Consider the following 20,229-nt stretch of genomic DNA (forward strand, 5'->3'; position numbering starts at 1 on the left):
GGAAGGAAAGAAGGCTGATGAACCAGCAGACACTTTCTTGAATTTGATGTCGCCCCTTTGGCTGTTTGTACAAGTAAGACATTTGACGACTTACAGACTTATGGGAACTGGAAAGGTGTAGAAAGCCCCAGTGAATAATGAATGACGCACCTTGACTGATGGGCAGTAAAAACCTATGGCAGCACCCCTCCTCTCCATCAAGTCCTTTTTTGAATCAATAAAACATACATTAAATATGACTTTTATGCACCCTATAAATAGTTTGTACTGCGACAATAAATAATGCTAAAGTGAAACATGGATGCACCACAAATAAAGACAGCAAAAGTGGATCTATCTAAATCATTGTGAGGCCATGATGTCGTGTAAAAAAAGTTTTTATTACATTTTTAACAGAATGGAAAAAAAATCATCTTAATTAATCAGACAGTTATATATTATCCTTTTTTTTTTTTTTTTACTGAAAAAAAGCCCCGTCATCACACAGCCTGGCCAAACCATCACTTGGGCTAATCACTACAGCAGCCGCTAGAAATGACCAATCACTCCCATTCAACAGCCTGAGAAATGCACTATTGCATTGTAGCTAATTCATCCTGAGTCAACGTCCCTTCGTGCATTAGCTAATGAGCTTCAGCTGCTGACTACAGCTGCATAAGAGTAACAGATCTTACATCCAACACTGACTCAGACGTCCCGCAGAAATAAATGACCATGATTTAATGACCCTTTCAACATAATGACATCATACACAAAAAAAGGCATTGGTCAAAGGTAGGCACCTATACCAGGGGAGAATTGTCCTAATGACGACTAAAGTATTATTTGATATAAAAAAAACAAAATTAGTGATTAAAAGAATCTCAATCATAAATAGGCATTAAAGTGAGGAACCAGAACCCTACAATAATAAAAGCGCAGTACACTGAACAGATTGAAAACCCAAACAAAAGATGACATCGTTCACAGTAATATTATGAATTGGCAGTAACATGACATGCTGGTTATTTCAGCATCTTGGTAATAGAAAACATTAAAAAAAAATATATATGGAAAATTTCCTTCAGCAATGACAGACATGGTGTAATGTACTTGGATGGATTTCACCAAATGAAGTAGATCGGCTTGCAAATTGATCATGGAGTAGCGCCAGACGTTGGGTGGCAGATTGGGTGGCTTTGGTGATTAAAGTGGTCATTCTGTCTCCGTGGAGTCTGCTTCAGCAGTTAAGACATTGAACTGACTAAACATTCACCGGCTCCTTTAGTTCTATTTCCCAGTCTATAACATTGAACTTGCACATACGTGAACCTCAGTTACGAAGTTGGGTGGGAAAATTCCTTAAAGGCCAATTTGGTTTCAATATTGTAGGTAGCCAACTGTGACAGCCATGTTGGTAGTGTAAACTGTTTAGTGTATGTATTCCGGGGAGCTCCACCATGAGCCATTTGCCAGACTGTTTGGCTTGGAAAGCTTGGTAGGTTTCATCCATTGTATTAGTAGGAAAACAGAGGAGTTCAGGAGACATTCAGATACTGTGGCTCACATACAACTCTGAACCTCAAAGACCTTCAGCCTCATGAGCTAAGTGAGGTGGTCTACAAGTGTATTTTGGCATCTATGGGAGTCCAGATGCTCAAGAGTTCAGTCAGTCTAAGATGTCCTTAAGTCTCTCTGGCTGAAAAAGAAGGTGGGCCTCTGTGTCAGTAATGCATGACATAGCCCCTCAAAGAGAGTTACAGTTTGTGGTAATCCTTATGCGAGACGCAGATGGTGGTGTCTTTTTCTTGTGAGAGGTTGGTATAAAAAAAAAAAAGGTCTACAGTGACACCACCATGTCCCTTTTTCTCTGTTGCACAGTGAGCTCTGATGGGCACTGCCGTCGCTACCTAGATGCATCCGGGACGAGTCTCTTAAACCAGCGGCCCACGGCCATGTCTACTCTCAGGACTAGTGTGACCCCGATCAGTAGAGACACGCTGCTCACCAGGAACCCTGAGGCCTCGAACAGTAACCTGGGGGGAGAAAACAGAAGATACTTGTGGCTGGGAGAAGCACAAATTTAAAACAATTCCAATTTTCCAACAGTTATGCTAGCTGTGCAACACACATGGTTGTTTTAAAGACTTTTTTCCACCCTAGAGTTTAGAAGAATATAAGATATAAAAAGGTAGGAATCTTCTACAGAGAAGTAGACCCTTACTAAAGTGAGATCCTACTTCATACGTCATCAACACTGAGTATGCTGAAAAGCCTTTACCGTAAGTGAGTTTATGTGAGCTGGAAAATCCATTCAGTCACTTACTTGGGTGCGAAAACCTTCCACACCATTAGGTGTCTCCTGAGGATAGCGGCTGCACAGACCGAAGCAAAGACCTGGGAAGAGACACACGTACAGACTCGGGTGATGTGATAAAGATGCACATGGAATGGGCGGGACTGCCCACACGAGATAAAAAATGATACAATGAGAATGTATCGTATTTGAAGGGGACTTAGATTCCTAAACTGAATGATTTCCATTGATTACAAAACAGTTAATCGGTAACAGATGCTCCCCTGATGTGTGACCGAACAAAGCCAGGCGGTGGCGCGTGGACGTACCTGCGCTCCGAGAATGAAGAGGTACCGTGTTGCGAGTTGAAGAAGGGCCGAGCTGAACTGCAGGGGGTTTTCTCTCAGTCTCATCTCCATCACAGCGTCCTCTCCCTCTTCCCCACAAGCTCTTGCTCCCCTTGTCCCACGCACCTCGCACACCAGGGGCCAGAATAGCAGCATCGGACAACCCACTGAGGACAACGAGACGTGGACACACACGCCAATCAGCAAGGCACAGGTTCACGCTTTCATTCCTAGCGTTGAGTTGCCAACTCTATGAATGAATTTCTTTTTGTATTTCTATTTGCTTTCCGTTTTTTTATGTCTCCCCTGCATAATCACATTTTTTATTACTATGTTTTAAGAAATAAACAATATATAACTGAATAAAAAAACAATCTAATTTAGCCTTGCTTTTAATCTTGCAGTCCAAATAATACTTATACTTTTTGAAATAAGTTATCCCATCCATTTCCTAACTAAATGTTACAGCAAAAAATTATTATTTTACTTTTTTAAAAATCTTTTTCCATCGCATCATTTTTTTTTCATCCTATTCTACCCAATCTTTGTTTATATTGTAGCTTGTCTTTTGTCCCGGCTGACTACTAATGCTTCTGCAGATGCAACTGCCTTATTTTCATTAAGAAACATGAACTAGTATTCGTATTTGTTTTGAAATCTTTCTAAACTCACTTAACCCCACATTGCTTCTCGGTTAGTAACTACCTGCGAACAAGATGTGTGAGGCAAAAGTGTTGAGGGTGACCAACGAGGCGGGGAGTAGGGTGCCTGTGTGTCCGTCAGGGAATCCCACGAAGGCAGCGCCCCACTGGATGGACGGGAAGGTGGGGAGGTGACCTGTGGCGTGGAAGAACTGGGTGGCAGCCAGGGACCACAGCACCACTGGAGTCCAAGGCACGTTAAAGCCACCTGAGGGGGAAACAGTGAGGGGTTGGGTGAGTGGAGTAAAATCTCCAAGGTCATTAGGGACAAACACAAGCGCAAAAGAAAGAAGTGATTGTGAGAAAGCTCACCAGAATATGTTCCATGCAGGCTATTGAGGTTAGTGGACGAAGCGTGAATGTGCAACAGCGCTCCCATTTCAAGCAGCAGCAGGAGGAAAGACAGCGCCATGCCCTCTGGGTGCAGCAGCAGCAGGCCCAGTCCCAGCAGGCCACAGAACAGCAGCAAGGGGGCAGAGTAGACTGTTCCCAGTCCGTAGGCCTTCACAGCGGGACTGCTGTCCACCTCGCCGCCACCGCTCAGCTCGCTGTCCTCCATGGAGCGCCGCATGCGCTGGTAAATCTGGGGGATGAGGTGGTGCAGCTCGGCTTGGGGGCTGATGCCGGTGCTCGCCCGGTAGCTCGGCAGGGGCATAGACGAAGCTCTGGCTGAGTCCGCACCCCTGGCTTTAATGAAAACAGTGAGAGGATCTAGCCAGATCAGGAACAGCCCCAGTCCCAGGAGACAAAAGGCAGCCCTGGGGAGGGCCAGCTGGGCAAGGCTGATCAGCTCGGCCAGATTCCTGAAGCTGTCGTCTGGAGTGGCGCTGACGGCCCAGTGGAGCGCCAGGCACACGGACATGAGCGGCAGGATCCAGTGGGCTGTGAACACTGTCCCGCCGGAGGAGTTCAGGTTGCCGTAGTGGCGGAGGCAGCGCCTCAGCAGATACGTCCATAATCCCAGGGAGAAGACAGAGAGGACGTAGTGCAGGTTCTTCAGCTGGCTGTCCTGCAACCGGGAAAGAGGAGAAAGGAAGGGAGACGGCTGGCAGGAGCCCTGCTCCTCCCGACAGGCGTGGAAGGAGAGGGAGAGGTAGAGGCTGCCGACGAGAACCCCCAAGCAGGCGAGGAGGATGCCGCTTTCTTTCCTCACGGTCGAGGGGGACAAGGGTGGGGGCGGCAGGAACCCTGCGGCCTTGAGAGGGTCATGGCTGGGGGGCAGGAGCAGGCCATCCCAGTTGAGATGGATGGGAATATAGAGCGCCAGCGAGAACACCAGAAAGGTCACCGCCCGGCCTTCGGCGATCACGTAGCTATCCGAGAGCAGGGAGGCACAGCGGAGCAGTGGCACCAAGAGAGGCGGGATGAGGAGGCGGTACGGGGTCAGCCAGACAGTAAACTTTGGAGCTTTGGATCCGTTTTTTTCCGCGGGAACGGTTCCGAACCGACGGGCTCTCCAGAGAAAGAGGAGTTCAGAGCTGAGTGCAGCGGCTGCAAGACACCACGCCGCCTCGACGTAGCCCCGCGTGAGTAACTGACAAGCAGCCGCGCCGACCCCCGCCATCAGTGCCGCAACAACCGGGGCCTTCAGTCCGGGACCGTTCTCCCTGATCAGCACCAGAGACAGCTCCGACAGGATGAAACACGTCAAGCAGGCAAATGCCAGGATGGCCAAACCGACTGCCATTTTAAGTGGGTTGAATCGAGCCCAGGTGGCTCGGCAGGTGTCCCTGACTGAGGTGAGGTAGGCCTGCAGCGAGGCGGCCAGCTGTGGGGAGGGTGACCGACCCTCTCTAACCGAGCTGAGGTACTCAGAGGACAGGCGGGAGAACTGGTGCTTCAGCTGGGAGAGGCTCTCTGGCGGGATGTCTTTGGCCATGCCGGAGTAAGTCTCTAGGAAACGGTTTACCTTCAGAAACATAATAGTCACGAGGTGAATACAAAGACAAAAGAAACATGCGCACACGATAACTGAAGATGATATGTTAAGTCTGATGGGGGTTTTTTTTCCTTTGGGGGAGACATTTAAAAAAAAAACAAAAAAAAAACCCTGTGCTAGACAACTGAGGCGAGCACCTGTTTTGCATTAATCCACAGTGCCTCCAGCTGGCTGAGGCGCCCAACTGCACCTTCTGTCTGCCCATGGGGGGGGAACAGAGGCAAGAGAACCTGCCCCACACTGCTGTACGGGATGGGAACTCCGAGCAGCAGAGCAAGGGTGGGCACCAGGTCCGTCTGGGGCACTACGTCCGGTTCACTCTACACAGAGGAGAAAATAGAATATTACTCCATTATCTGTGATTGTTAGGGTGAGATCTGTGACATTGTTTACTTCCTTTTACTTATCCTTTGATCAGTTAGTTCCTGAATAAAAGCGAGGCCACTTTTGAAGGATGAAATAACTCTTCCTTTCCCAAATAAAAAGAAAAATTCCTAATGTAAATGTAAATGTAAATGTGCTGTATTTATATAGCGCTTTTCCAGTCTTAACAACTGCTCAAAGTGCTTTTACATCTACAGGGAACATTCACCATTCACACACATTCATACACTGTGGCCGGGGCTGCCGTACAAGGTGCCACCTGCTCATCAGATAAACATTCACACACATTCACACTCCGATGCGCAGCACCGGGGGCAACTTGGGGTTCAGTGTCCTGCCCAAGGACACTTCGACAATGACTGCAGGGGCAGGGATTGAACCACCAACCTTCCGATTGGCAGGCAACCTCTCTACCACTGAGCCACAGCCGCCCCTAATCAATACAATATGCCTTTTCCCAAATTGCCGCACTCAGGACTTCAGCAGCTACAGTCTTACTTGGTCAAGTAGCTAGTCTAGTTCGACTCGTAGCTCATGGTGGCTAATGTTAGTTAACTTGAGATAGACGCCGTCTAACTGACATTGACTAATGAATATGTTTGAATACTCTTTTTGTACTTGCAGCTGACTTAAGAGAACTTTAGGAAAATAATGCTAATTCAATATGCTATTATCTTGTAATCTAACATTTGTGGCCACAGTGGCTGCTCTTCAGCTAAAGTTACTTAGCGTAAAAATCAGTGGATTGATTAGGCAACGTTCCTGTACGGCTGCTTGGAATCCAGCCCTAGTTAAGAAGCCAATAAAAAGATCAAAACCGATTAAAAGCGAGCATTGCTTGGAGCACCTTTAACTGTCAGTAGCAGAAGATTTTTAAAGTAAAACATGTTGTTTACACATGAACGATGCAACTTTTTGAAGTTTATTTCCCCTTTAATTACCATAATTAGTCCCTTGCCTGCAAGCCACCACTGCAGTGCCATTTTATTATTGAGATTGGTGGATTAGCAGTGGTATTTTCTGTGTACTCATGTAACCCGCGATCCTCCACAGTGCATTATGCAACGCTCCAATTACACTGCAATTATGGAAATCATGGGTGAAGTTTGCTTTTCTTGTGCAAAATCCACATTTATATCTGAATAGGCGGACACGACGTGCCAGCATCAGCTTAGTGGATTCGGGGAGCTGCACAGCCAACCGTGAACAGATATGATCATGCTTTTAATGGTTAGATGTTTCATTGTCATGGGTTTGTGTGTTCCATTTCCTGTTTTATTTTGAAGTCTGTCTTTACTTCCCGTCTTCCCGCCTTTTTCGATTGTTGTGCCCAGCTCTAATGTGTTTCACCTGTTTCCCCAGCCCCTTGTTGTTATTATTACCATGGGTATTTAGTGTGTGTTTCCTTTGTGTCTTGTGGGATGCTTTCATTCTGTGTGCTGCATGTGTTGCTGTTCTGGGGTGTCAAGTATTGCTTTGAGTTTTTTCCTGTTTTTTTTTTTTTTCTCTGAGTGGTGTACTGTGTGTGCCTGCTCATTCCTGGCTTCCTCGCTTCTGGCTTGCATGCTTTTGGGACTTCTTGTTTGTACGTTCCTTGCCCTGCTATCCTCTTGGTTTTTGGTCTTCATTTAAATAAACTCTGCATTTTGGGTCCAAGCTTCATCTATTCGTGACTTTCGTGTACATCATATAGACCAAAACAATCTTTTACGTTTGTCTTTAACTCTCTGTCTTTGCGCAAATTAAACTTTCCCTCAATAATGCACAAAGCCTTTCTAGAGAAAGCTTCATTGGCTACACAATCATCGTACTGCGTTCTTGACCACAAAATAAAAAATATCCTTATATGTATGTATGTATATATATATATATGTGTGTGGGGAAAAAAAATATAATATGCTGGCTACTCTACCGACCTGGGACGGTGGTCCGGGAAACAGAGGGGATGGACTGTAGAGAAAGATGGCAGCGTCGGTCTCCTTCTGACTTTCTCCGCCGTGATCTCCAGTGTCCGTCATCCCGTGATCTCCCATCACCACCAGGAGGGTGTCATTCTGCAGACGGTCAATCACAGACCTGGAGGAAAAGTGTGTATATGGTTTGCAATTCAAATCAATGATATCACATGTGGAATGTCTGATTTTAATACAAAAACATTTATTAAGTGCAGTTGTTGTAAGTAGTGCTACCCCTTTAGAAAGAGCTATCTGGATCAGCATGTGACAGGACTTATCTACAGTACTGCTGCTGTGAAATGAGCTCGTAGCAGGTGTATAGTTGTCTGACCTGATGACTCCATCCATCTGGGTGAGCTTGTCGGCCATGGCCGGATGGTCGGGACCAAACCTGTGGCCGCAGTGATCCACTCCGAGGAAATGAGCAACCAGGACGTCCCAATCGTCCCCCACCACTGTCAAAACCAACGGCAAGGGAGGGATGGACAGATGTGAAGCACGAGGACAATGCGAGGACAGTGCAGACGTGCAGAAGTCGATACGTACTAGTTGTGTAGAGGTGCTGGAGGATCCCATTGTCCACGGTGTGCAGATCCTTCACATTGAAAGAGGGGAAGGGCAGAGAACGGTGGAACTTCTTCGGAAAAAGATTCTCCCACGTGTCATCACCCATGAACACTACTCGTTTGCCTATTTGCACATTTCAAAAGGAATAAATTAGACAACGGCATTCCTTTATCCAACACATTTTTAACTATTAAAATGGACTTTAAGGTGTGATTGAGTATGATCTTTCTGGATTGTCTAATTCTAAAACTTTTCAACTCTTGGAAATTTAATCTTAAATGTGTATTCTCTTGTTATTATTTCTTATTCAAAGGTGTGATACATGAGGCTTCTACTAGGCTACATATCATTTATATACTGGCGCTATTGTCATGATAGATTACTGTCACTGTCATAAGATAAAGAGTTGTATCTTTCTTTTCTCCAACCGTTTAACCCTTGTGTTGTCTTCCCATCAAAATTGAAAATAAAAACATTGATAAAAAGCCTCGACAAAAGTGTTGAACTTTTTCTTACATTTTTGTCCCTTTCTCATCACTTTTGACGCTCTGTCACTTGTTTTGACATTTTCAACACTAACTTCCGTTTTTACAGTTGTTTTTGGAATTGATGGTCAAACCAATAAATTATACTAATTATGGAGTTAGAAAAGGAGAAATTTTGAATTATTTAGACTAAAATGAAAGAAATGTATTATGTTGAATGAATGTCAACTTTTACTCAACACTATTTACAAAACAAAAGGCTATACAATTGAATAAGACACCCCAAAATCAATGAAAGTAGAGATTTGTACTTGCCAAAGAGCGCTGTGTAAAATCAATCATGTTGTTATGGTAATTACAATTGCGTAGTTAAAAAGAACATTGATATAGGAAAACGGGTCAATCTGACCCGAGGACAACATGAAGGTTAAAGTGCTGGACTGCTCTGTGCTCCTATAGTTAAACAGCTTAAACCCAAAACAGTCTATACAGTATAGGTGTAAAGGTTCAAGCATTAGGGTGTGGTCAGAACAGCTAGACGACAGTGCAGCCCTTTGATTTAATACTTCACTAGTCACCTCAGTCCTATGTGAAACACTGGGAAACTAACACACATATATGTGCGTTTCTGCTCTTTGATATATAACGTCATGCATGTAGTATGTAATGTGTGGTGTAGTGTACTGCACGACACAACTGTGTAACTACTCACCCACTTGCCCAAACTGATGGATGAGGTTGTCCTCCAAGATGGCACTGGATGCAAAGTTATTACCTACATCCACAAAGGTAGGCAAGGAGCCCGTGGTGAAGCCCTTGATCCTCTGCATGGTGGTCGTAGGCGGGTCAGCGCGGAAAGGGTACAGGCGGCTGTGGGAAGGCCTGGATGAGACCGTCTCCTCCAACACAGGCAGCTTGTTCTCATACGGTCTCGGCGCCGTGTTGTTGGGGTCAAACCAAGCGAAGTCGATCTTAAGGGCGTCGATGATGAGGAGGACAGCTCTGCGGAAACGCGGCTGGACGCGGCAGAAGTCCACTGGCTCCTCTCCGGGCTGCAGGACGTCTCCGCAGGTGCTGGTCCTGTTCACCTCCAGCCTCACCAGCAAGAATCCACCCACAAACAGGTAGATGCCCACAAAGTACACCGCACACATCCAAAGGAGCAGGGACAGCACCGGGAGCCCCTTCATCCTACACAGACACACAGACACACACCAGTGACGGGATAGTAACGTTACCGTTCAAATCCAGGCACACTTGCTTCACGCGAGGTACAAAAAAGTCACAGAAACAATGTCTTTGGGCGACACCTGCTACACGAGATGTTAGTGCTAGTAACGTGCAAATTGAGAGAAACCTAAAGTTCCACTTAAACCGAAATAAACAGCACATGCGGCGTCAAGACGTGACATGTAATATTAACAAGCTAAGCGGGGGGACGGTTTAAGTTAACGCTACGTCTGTAAATGTATTCCGAGTTAAGTTAGCCCCGAGGCTAGCTTGCTTTGGGTTTGTCACTGACCTTGTAGCAGTCGGATTTTCGTCCTCTCTCGGACTGAGAAGGAGGGGGGGGGTGAATGTGTGTGCTTACAACACAGGTGGCCCAGGTGTTTTAGGTAAACAGAGAACTGCGCGACACCCCATTCACCTTCATGGATTTCAGTACGAGATTAGAACGCTGGTGACAGCTAGGAACTTCAGCGTGCATGCCACCCGGCGGAAGGAAGGGACGGACCGTTTTCTATGCAACACTGGTTTTATCCCTAAGTGTTGACTTTCAGGCTAACCTTGCTTTGGTCCGTCCTTTAAAATTACTAAAACCAAATCTTAAAAAGAGGAGGATATCTTCAGCTCTTATTTTTACAGTCAGCTATTCTCAAAATCAGTCAGCTATTCTGTAAAAAAAATGCGGTTGTTTTTTTTGCACAGTTGTGTCTGGTAGTTAAATGAACGAAGGACGGAAATGTACCGAGGTATTGGATTACCTTTTTAAATTGTTGGCAAAATGATTAAATTGGTTTGAAATGAAATAAGGTACATTCATTGCGGAGAAAACTACATTCATGATATAAGATCCATACCGTCTGTGAGGCAAAGTAAAGGGCAAACAATCTCTATACAAGGAAGCAACGATCTGTCACTCTGTCAGCATGTCATGGAACCAACTCATTCACTATTCAGTAGATTGTAATCTTGTAAAACCATAAATAATATTGCTAAATAAATACATGCAATTTAAAAGTTCATAAGCTCCCAAAATGTCTACAAATCTTTTTAACTACATGTGGTATACTTTGGAATTCAAATGTCAAATACTGGAATCTAAAGCAACTGAATTCTCCCGCCATGCCCCATGGAATGAACCCCTAGCACATTTATACCAAACCTCTGCTCATTTAATATCATAGTGGCACATCTTTAATGGCTATTTATTGACACCCAGACCAAGTGAACATTTCTTCTTTTTATTTGATAGCAAACATGGAGATCAACTTTAACATCCTTTTTCAAATCTTACTGGGAGTTTGTCATCAATAGTCAAGGTTTTCCAAATGTTCCATTTGAGTTGCAGTCACATTGTTTTACACACATCGAGTTCTAACATTATTGTATATTTCCAAACAAGTGCTTTACAACTTCTCATTCCACCAAGTCATACAATTACTTTCAGGCTCGAATGACACGTTAAAATTGAATTTTTTGCATTATTTAGTATGAACCTGTAAACACCAGTGAAGGCTATGACGTGACAAACTTGCCGTATTTCCAGAGAACCATGACATTAAAAACATAAGTTCCATTAGACATACGAGGCGAATACAAACATGAACATAGCACAAGGGACATCTCTGTCTACTAACTAGTTGTCGAGAAGGAACTGTTTATTCCTAAAGAAATACTGGATGCGCTTTTTCAGGGAGATGTTTTTTTATGAAAACACAAGGCCAAGTTGTGAGTTGTGTACACTTTGGGGAATCTTTCACCATTTTGCGGCATCACGTGTAGCAACTTGAAGTTGCTGGTCCCAGTGATGCTGAAGAAAGTTGAAAAATTGTCGCTGATGTCTGTAAACAATCGGCTAAAGGTCCCATGGCATGAAAATGTCACTTTCTGAGGTTTTTTAACATTGTGTTCCCCCAGCCTGCCTTTGGCGCCCCCCAGTGGCTAAAATGGTGATAGAAGTGAACAGAGACCTGGGTAACCTGCTCTGCCTTTGAGAAAATGATAACTCAGATGGGCCGATGTGGAAGGTTGCTCCTTATGAGGTCATAAGGGGCAAGGTTACATTCCCTTTCTCTGCTCTGTCCGCCCAGAGAATTTGGCCCACCCATGAGAAAGAGAGAGAAATCAGGCTGTAATTCTGCACCAAGGCTGAATTTTGGGAAAGAGACTTCAGATACAGTATTAGGGGACCACTAAGGTCTTTATAAAAGTATAAAAAAGCACCATGTCATGGGAACTTTAACAAAGCAGATGGCTCCTGAGCTAACACTGCAAAACAAATGAATGTTGACCGGCCCTGAAAAACAGCTCGCAAAAGGAGGAAAACAATTGTGTGTTTCACTTCCATAACGTAAAAGTAAACCTTCACAGCCAATTCTTATAGGGTTTATGCACAAATATAAACCACACAAAACAGATCTGATGCACGAACGCCATTGCCCACAAATTACTTATAAATCATATCCTTCACAATGTGCAGGGCTTATTTCTGCATCCATGGCCACAGTACCTGATAAATCCCAAAACCTGTCATCAATTTCTCCGTTTTGTCAGCCTGCCAAGTCACTGGTGCGAGTATATCTGGTTGAAGGCCGGTGGGAACTTTCCAATCTGACAATATCTGGACATAAAAATACAGCGAAGATTAAAAAACCCTCTTACAAAAAAAAAAGGTAGTAAAGTTGATCAGCAGAGGGGGTATGTGATCATCACACAGCGATGCCTCGGAGCCTCCACCCAATAACTGAAACACAAACTGCTTTCTGCTTCTGTGACATTTTACTGATTTTGAGTTCGTTCGCCGAGTCCTCTGCTATTGAGACGATTGGTTCACGTGGTCTTCACTCTTCAGCTGCCCCTCTTCTGGTGCTTTTGGACCCTTCTTTGACATCGTGCTGTAAATGGTCATCGCCTGAGTGCGGAAAGACAAGAAGAGAACCATTTAATGTCGTGACTGAAGACTGAAAAAAGTGACTCTCTCTGGTGTCTACAACAGAGGTTCACAGAGTCAAATTCAAGACAATTTAACACGTTTTAAGACCTTATTAAGACCATTATGAAAGCCATTTTGAAACCTTTCTCACAGAAACTTCCCCGTAGCTAAAAAGTTAAATCTTTTTTTCTCTGGCGCAATCCGAAAGAGACTCATGCCAACAACATGACGGCTGACTGGCTGCTAAATAAGTAGCATGTAGGTCCCATTTGTAGTCATAATACAGGGAAATTATATTTGGAGTAGTGAAAGAAAGTACTACAACACCAGAGAATAAATAAAAAAAAAAAAAGTTTAAAATTATTGAAAGTGCTCATTCTTCATTCTGGCTTTTCCACTTTCCTTTATTGTGTTATATATCTTTTTTGTGCATGTAATATTTAAACCTTTTTATGCCTAGAAGTTTGATTTTGAAATGTTGGAGATTAAGATTCCGTGGAAAACCTGTTTAACTATAAAAAAAAAACTGTTAGCCTGCTCTGAACAGGAATCCAAATAATGATGCCCGTGTCCATACCTGTGTGATCATTCCGCTAACGTCCCCAGTGTTAGAGGGAAGGAGGATGGTGTTGGACTCTTTGGCGAGTTTGGAGAAAGCAGACACATACTGCTCGGCTACACTCAGCGAGGCTGCCGCATCTCCGTTCTGCACAACGCATGGTAAAAGAATCACAGTTAACCTCCGTGAATACGACTGCGGTAATACAATCTCCGATAAAAGAAAAAAAAAACATCTCTTCACCTGCTGGGCCAGAGCATCCGACAGCATACAGATAGCCTTAGCTTTGGCCCCTGCTCGGGCCAGAACGGCCTGGGCCTCACCTGGAGGGAACACAGTAGTGGATCAGTGACATCAAACATGTCCTCATCAGTGATTTCAGTTGATTTAGCCCCACAAGCTCAACTTAAAACAACAGATCAGAAGGAGAAGACAAGCTGCCTTCCTTTAGGTGACGAGGCTGCGTACAAACTGCAGGGACAAATCAACTAAACTGGGACTTCTGAGAGCACCCACCGGCCGCTTTATTGATCTGCTCTGCTTTTTCACCCTCCGAGGCCAGAATCTGAGCTCGTTTCTGACCCTCAGCGACATTAATGGCCGCTTCCCTCATCCCTTCAGAGTCCAACACCGTGGCTCTCTTCTTACGCTCGGCCTCCACCTACGGAGTGGAATAACAAACAAAAAGAAAGTCTGTTAAAACATGTTCTGCCATTAATTCAAGCTCTCTAGCTTGGCCCGAATCGCGCCAGTAAAATCCTGAATGTTATACTCTGCTCACTACAGTCAAAGCGAGACCTCCTGGGCGCTGCGTACAAAGAAAACTAAATGTTTCCGACAGACTGAGAAGATTTTAAAGAATTGCATTTAGGGATGTAACGATTACCACGATAAAAATGTTGACGATAACAATTACTGTTTTCATTTAAAATATCATTATGTGGCCGGGTTGGCTCAGTTGGTAGAGCAGGCGCACCTTTACATAGAAGTGTATGCCTCGACGTAGGGGTACAGGGTTCGAGCCTGCATGTCTCCCCCCTCTCTTACCTAGCTGTCCTGTTCATTACAGGTGGAAAAGCCCCCCCCAAAAATCTATATATAAATAAATAATTATTATCACTGTGGCTTATCACGGTGATGAAACTGTGTGTTTAATCTGTCCCAGCTTCATCCGAGTCTCCTGAAGTTTCCGTGCAGGCGCACTACGTAGCCCGCAACGGAAGTTTCTTGAAGTTGGAATCATGGCGGAAGGAGGAGACGACAGCGCTCAGGACATTTATCAGCCCTCTGAGAGGACTGAGTCGGACGCATGGGCATATTTCGGTTATCATAAGAATCCCGAAGGACAGTTGATCGAAGATAGTTATCCTGTCTGCAGAACATGCAGGACAAAAGTTGCTGCGAAAGGCATTGAACCCACTTTTAAAAATTATTATTGCATTTATTGCCCTTATTGCATTTGCCGCTGAAGGTATTTCACTTTAAAACCCTTAATTACACTTGTGTGATGATGAGAGAACTCAGTTTGCAGGAAGAAAAACAGATGAGGGGAGGTTCTTTTGTGTCTACAGTGATTTAACTCAGACTAAGGCTATCAGCAGTATGTTGGTTCTATTTGCCCCACCTGCATCTGCATGGACTCTTTGACACGAGGTGGAACATGTATATCTTTGATTTCATAACGGAGGCAACGGATCCCCCACTCATCTGAAGCTTGGTTGATGGAGTGGACGATGTTGGAATTGAGGGACTCCCTTTCCTTGAAAAAAAAAAAAAAATGGAAAGAAAACAATTGTAACATCAGACGTGCCTGTGACACCTTAGTTTGTCAGGAGTTTGTACGAGTGGTCGGTCATTACCCTGAACACTTTGTCCAGTGTGAGTTTGCCTAATTCTGAACGCATGGTGGTCTGTGCCAACTGTGTCACGGCATATTCTGGCTCCTCGACACCGTAACTGGCCTGGGAACAATCCAAATGGTTCAGAAGATAAACAACTGGTAGTACTTTCATCAGAGTATAACCACATAAGCAAGAAGACAATCATTCCAACATGAAGCAGTTCTTAACGGCATACCTTGAAAGGGTCTAGGATCCTTAAGTAAAGCACTCCATCAATCTGTAGTGTTACATTATCTGTAAAAGCAATCATGTCATTTTTAAATTTGCTGTGTGTCTATGAACTCATGTCACACTTAGAATTTAAGACTTTATTGGTCCCGTACCCAGAGATACTGCAGACTGCTCCGGTACATCAATGACAATCTCTTTGAGGCTCTGCACGTAGCGCACTCGGTCAAGTATGGGTATGAGGAAGTTTAGACCCTAAAAAAGAAAAGAGGGTTGTTGAGCTTTTGGTTTTCAATCCCCCCCCCCCCCCCCCCCCCCCCCCCCAGAGTACTATTATTTTTGACATTAGTGCTCAGGGTTGATACCGGCTCTAGGATCCGGTGGAAGCGACCCATTCTCTCCACCACCCAGGCCTCCTGCTGGGGCACAAACAGGACCACGGTGTTCATGGGCAGGCTGGACGCCCATCGCTGCTGGGCGGGTGTCACCCACAACCTCGGCGCGGCCCGCTGAGTTTGCTGCAGAGACACAACGACAAGATAAAGAAGAAGAAGAAAAAACATCAGATTGTAGAAATTTAGCTTGGAGAACGAATTTCCAATTTTGAAAAATGTATCCTCAAAATAGGTTTTTCAAACCCAAATCATGGCTGCAACATTCACTTTGTCTTTAAAGAAAATGGACAGGGCTGCAACTATTTTGATAAATCATGATTGTTCAGTCCAGTGGTTCTTAAGTTTTTTTCTATAATGTACCCCCTTTGAACAGTTTTTTAAGCCATGTACCCATACAAGCGCAAATATTTTTGGGTAGAAAAAACAGGTCTATATAAAGTGGAAAAAAACTGTGATGTCAGCAATAGATTTACAGATGTATAGATATAGCAACCTGTTTTTTTAAAACGCCAAAACCTTGGAAAGAGATGGAAGAAAAAAGGAATTAAGGGCCAGAATAGGTCTAAAATTGTAATACAAACTTTGGGGGGGAAAAAAAGGCAGGAAACACCAGGGAGACAAAAGTGACAAAAAAATTTAATAAGTGACAAACTTCAAAAAAAGTGATAAAACCTTACACTAGAAACAACTACAGCCATGTAACTGGATATCATTTAGCAAAAACATGTCACGTACCCCCTGCAGTCCTCCAAAGTCCACCTAGGGGTACACGTACCCGCATTTGAGAACCACTGGTACTCTATAGAACCAGGACCGCACGGTATGGGGAAAATGTCTAACTGCAAACGATTTGTCTGATGTTATGATTCACGATATGATTCCCGATATTGGAGGATATGATCCAGTTTTTTGGATCATCATCTAAAATAATAACAACAACAACAATAATAGAGAAGTGTACCACCTTCAAGTTGCCTTATGTATAATATGTTTGCTTCTGCTCACTTTTAGTATTGAAACGCTATTGTTTTTTATTTCGGATTTTGATTTAATTAGTTTCAATATGCTAATGTATGCATCCGAGCATGTTTCTAGTCATATATTATGTATAAAGTTAGGTTAACAGTGTGAAGGTTTTACATGTCATAAATGGTACATGTTCTACTATCGCTCTACTTTCTATTGACAAGTTAGCATGTCAGTCAACGGTCGGCTAAATTAGCTGCACCTCTTAATAAATTGGTACGGAGTGAGTGGTACTTTTATCCGGATGAAAAGGTACATTTCGTGGATTCTTAACACTCTGGTGCACGCTGAATAACACCGACATTACAACGGCTTGGACACAACCATAGGAAAGAACTGTCAGAATGCTGGAACATGCTAGCTAGCCAACCGGATGTTGCTGTTTACCTGTAGGAGGGCCCCGCCGGTCCGACACAGCGTTCGCAACATCATTTCATCAATTTCAGTGATTGGGAAAAGACGGTTCAGCTTCGTAGACTGGACTCTAAACAAACTCCGTGCCCATGACCCTTACCGATCAGGAAATTCAAGTTACATCAGTGGTGCAACGGTGAAAAACTCCGGTTGCAATAAATCCACGGCTATGGTTCCGCATGCACGATAATGTTATCTTTTTTTTTAATTCTTTTTTTTTCTCTTAGAAATGCAACAGCATACAATACTCTCGGTGGGGAATACAATACGTAAATACAAAACAAATTTTTCTATGCAAGAAATAATCACCTGAGTACAAGAAACAACAAAGAAGAAAACAAAAGGGAGATTCTTAAAGTTACAAATTAATGGCACAAAAAGCAGCACAAAGGAGAGATTAATCAAAGCAGTGGTTTCCTAGATATGTTATACACATTTGTCTTGCAGTTTTACTTGATCTGATCTTTTTCAGTGAGGGAAAAAAAACAGTTTAAAAAATCACACAAAGGAAGGCTTGGAACATCTACACTTACCGCCGTGGACATGATATTTACCCATAAGAATAATCATATTGACTACATTTAATTCTAACGAATACATTATCCAAATAAAAGAGGAGGTGTGACAAGGTGAGAGTAGGGATATTATCAATCCTGAGAGACAGACAATTATGTATCTCGGACCAGAAACTGTTGAAGTATCACTCTGCCACTAGGTCTAATAACAATAATAATAATAATAATACAAACATTTTCACAATTATTTATTTGGTACTTTTTTGGCCAGTGTACTGAAGGTCTATATTCAAGATATTCTGAAACCAAAACATGAAAACCTTCCCTTAATATTTTGGCATGTAAAGTATGTAAGGATAAGGAAACCATGTTGTTACCAAGAACTGTACCCTCAAGTTACAGCAGTTACAAAGACGGCTCCTAACCAAGTACAGCTCATTGACGACAAACATGCAATCAAAAGAAGAAGACACGAACAATCATGGCAAACAAAATAAAACAGAATCGGCCTACATGGTCGGTGATTGACAGGTGAGGGCGATGCACTTTCTCCTACATTGAAACACCTTCAATGAAAACATGTTATAAATGAATGTTTCAGGACCCAGTGCAATGGCTCATTAAAACACATGGTGGTGCTGTTGATTTTGTAGTAGCTCTGCCACAGTTGTATGGTGAAGTCCATGTTGAGATTTACCAAATTTAATTTAATGTGTTTGGGATCCCTACTGGGCACTGTTTGATTATAAAGGTCTTTGTCATAAAAGGGCTTCTAAACCTAACCTGACTTGACACGTCAGCTACTGATGCTAAATCATTTTAAGAGTAGGCTATGCAGCAACTATATGGGCACATAAAATAGTGTCCAGTGATGTAAATGTCCATATACATCACATTCAATTAAGAATATAGGTTGTCTAAAATTACAATGCAAATGGATAAAGATAAGCTAAAGATAAAGATAATTAGTTTTTTTTTAAGTAAAGAAACACAACTAAACATTTGTTTTATTTGATTTTTTTTTTTTAAAGGTTAAAGGTCAGTTTTAAAACACTTGTTTTACTATTTAAAAATCGTTTGTCTATAAACTGTGTGTATATAAACTGTGTATGTATGTATGTATGTATGTATGTATGTATGTATGTATGTATGTATGTATATATATATATATATATATATATATATTTTGCTTACATTCCTATTATTACTAGTTGCCTTTGTTTGTGTTCTGTTTACTTAACTTTGTTCTATTTATTCAATTGTGATGCACACTACTGAAAGAGCTGCTGAACAGACTATCTATCTATCTATCTATCTATATTATTTAAAGCTGTAAAAGCTACGAAAGAAGCTCAAAATGTCCCTCTAATAAAAGGTACAGGTGTTTGGTCTGCCCAGGATGTGTGCGTCACCTGTTTCTTCTAACCCGTCCCTCACAGTGATTGGTCGGTTTTATTTTAACCGGCTCTGCCCTTCAGTGTGGTACTGTATTTTGATTGGACACCTCAGACGCCAGTAACAGGTGCCTGGACCCCGCCTTTCCCCTCTCTCAGTGCCCTCAGGTTGTTCGTCAGTCAGAAAACCTGTGATGAGAGTTTTAATAATGGCGTGGCCGTGGCGGGGGGCAGCTGCTCTCGCCGCGAGTCCAGAACAAGAAAACCACCAGTAAACATTCGGAGTTGGAGCTCTTCGGTAGTTTGAAAAGTAATTTGACGGTTAAAATGATACCGGAGGGAGTAAATCTCCGCTGACAGCCTGCTCTACAAACTGTAAAACTACTGGACTGTCGCTGGAAGCGCTTTGCCATGTCGTTACTGTGTGTCAGAGGTATGTTTTACGTACTTTTTTTTTAAATTTCTTTGCCGTGACATGGTTAGAAACGATATTAACTCTTAAGTTAATACGTAGAACCTTGAGTTTGTTGAATTCAGTCTAATAATTTTACAGAACAGGTTTTCTGGCAGGAGGCTTTCTCCCTCAGGGAGCAAAAAAAGTGGCTAGTAGCCTGCATTTGTCCCGTCGTGATTTAACGTTTTTTTTTGTAGTTTTTTTTTAACACAGACTTTATGAAAAACAAGAGTCGTAATTTAAATGTTTCTTCTATCTAGCTTACCATGCCAGCAGTTGTAGCCTAACAGAACCACCACTGACACTTAGGGATATCTAAAAAAAAAAAACAGTAGCCATACACCGGCTACTTTAATTTATGGTCAGTTTAGGATGATGCCAGAGTTATGAATTGTGAAAATTAAGATTAGTTCTTATTTTAATTACTCAACCGCACAGCAATTACATTTTTATTTAAGGTTCCAAATGGAAATAATACAAATATAATAATTGAGTTATTAATTTTGTGTGTTCACCACCTTTCAAATAAGGTTAAAGTCTTCTTTACATGGACATGTTCCCATGACTAAAGCTAAATCTGGGGGGGGGGGGGGG

General features: G+C 43.0%; 3 protein-coding genes across 4 annotated transcripts in view; 1 reads left to right on the top strand and 2 right to left on the bottom strand.

Annotated features, from left to right (window-relative positions):
• Positions 1 to 442: 442 nt before the first annotated feature.
• On the bottom strand, positions 443 to 10,357 carry pigo (phosphatidylinositol glycan anchor biosynthesis, class O). 2 transcript variants are annotated; one of them, XM_034897305.1, is made up of 11 exons: positions 10,176 to 10,357; positions 9,366 to 9,844; positions 8,148 to 8,291; positions 7,933 to 8,056; positions 7,563 to 7,722; positions 5,400 to 5,582; positions 3,636 to 5,232; positions 3,328 to 3,531; positions 2,605 to 2,789; positions 2,306 to 2,376; positions 443 to 2,015 (listed from the first exon to the last, which is right to left on the bottom strand). In XM_034897305.1, exons 2-11 carry the CDS (start codon positions 9,841 to 9,843, stop codon positions 1,886 to 1,888), a joined length of 3,276 nt encoding a protein of 1,091 aa, XP_034753196.1. In that variant the 5' UTR covers position 9,844; positions 10,176 to 10,357; the 3' UTR covers positions 443 to 1,885. The 2 variants fall into 2 exon arrangements, with proteins under 2 accessions (XP_034753196.1, XP_034753197.1); XM_034897306.1 differs by lacking the exons at positions 2,605 to 2,789; positions 10,176 to 10,357 and having other exon boundaries at positions 9,366 to 9,843.
• A 1,890-nt stretch (positions 10,358 to 12,247) lies between these two features.
• Positions 12,248 to 17,475, bottom strand: LOC117959909 (stomatin-like protein 2, mitochondrial). The gene is made up of 10 exons (XM_034897307.1): positions 17,246 to 17,475; positions 15,803 to 15,955; positions 15,593 to 15,692; positions 15,445 to 15,503; positions 15,228 to 15,329; positions 14,993 to 15,127; positions 13,885 to 14,029; positions 13,612 to 13,691; positions 13,387 to 13,515; positions 12,248 to 12,788 (listed from the first exon to the last, which is right to left on the bottom strand). The coding sequence occupies exons 1-10, from the start codon at positions 17,288 to 17,290 to the stop codon at positions 12,690 to 12,692; spliced, it is 1,047 nt and encodes a 348-aa protein (XP_034753198.1). The 5' UTR covers positions 17,291 to 17,475; the 3' UTR covers positions 12,248 to 12,689.
• A 1,867-nt stretch (positions 17,476 to 19,342) lies between these two features.
• The window catches only part of LOC117959906, a 55,752-nt gene continuing 54,865 nt past the window's right edge, over positions 19,343 to 20,229 (top strand). Inside the window, exon 1 of the mRNA XM_034897304.1 lies at positions 19,343 to 19,614. Within this exon, the coding sequence (XP_034753195.1) occupies positions 19,593 to 19,614 (22 nt within the window). The 5' untranslated portion in view covers positions 19,343 to 19,592. The remainder of the gene's footprint in view (positions 19,615 to 20,229) is intronic.

Source organism: Etheostoma cragini, chromosome 16 (genome assembly GCF_013103735.1).
Source record: "Etheostoma cragini isolate CJK2018 chromosome 16, CSU_Ecrag_1.0, whole genome shotgun sequence".
In the NCBI taxonomy this organism is placed as follows: Eukaryota; Metazoa; Chordata; class Actinopteri; order Perciformes; family Percidae; genus Etheostoma; species Etheostoma cragini.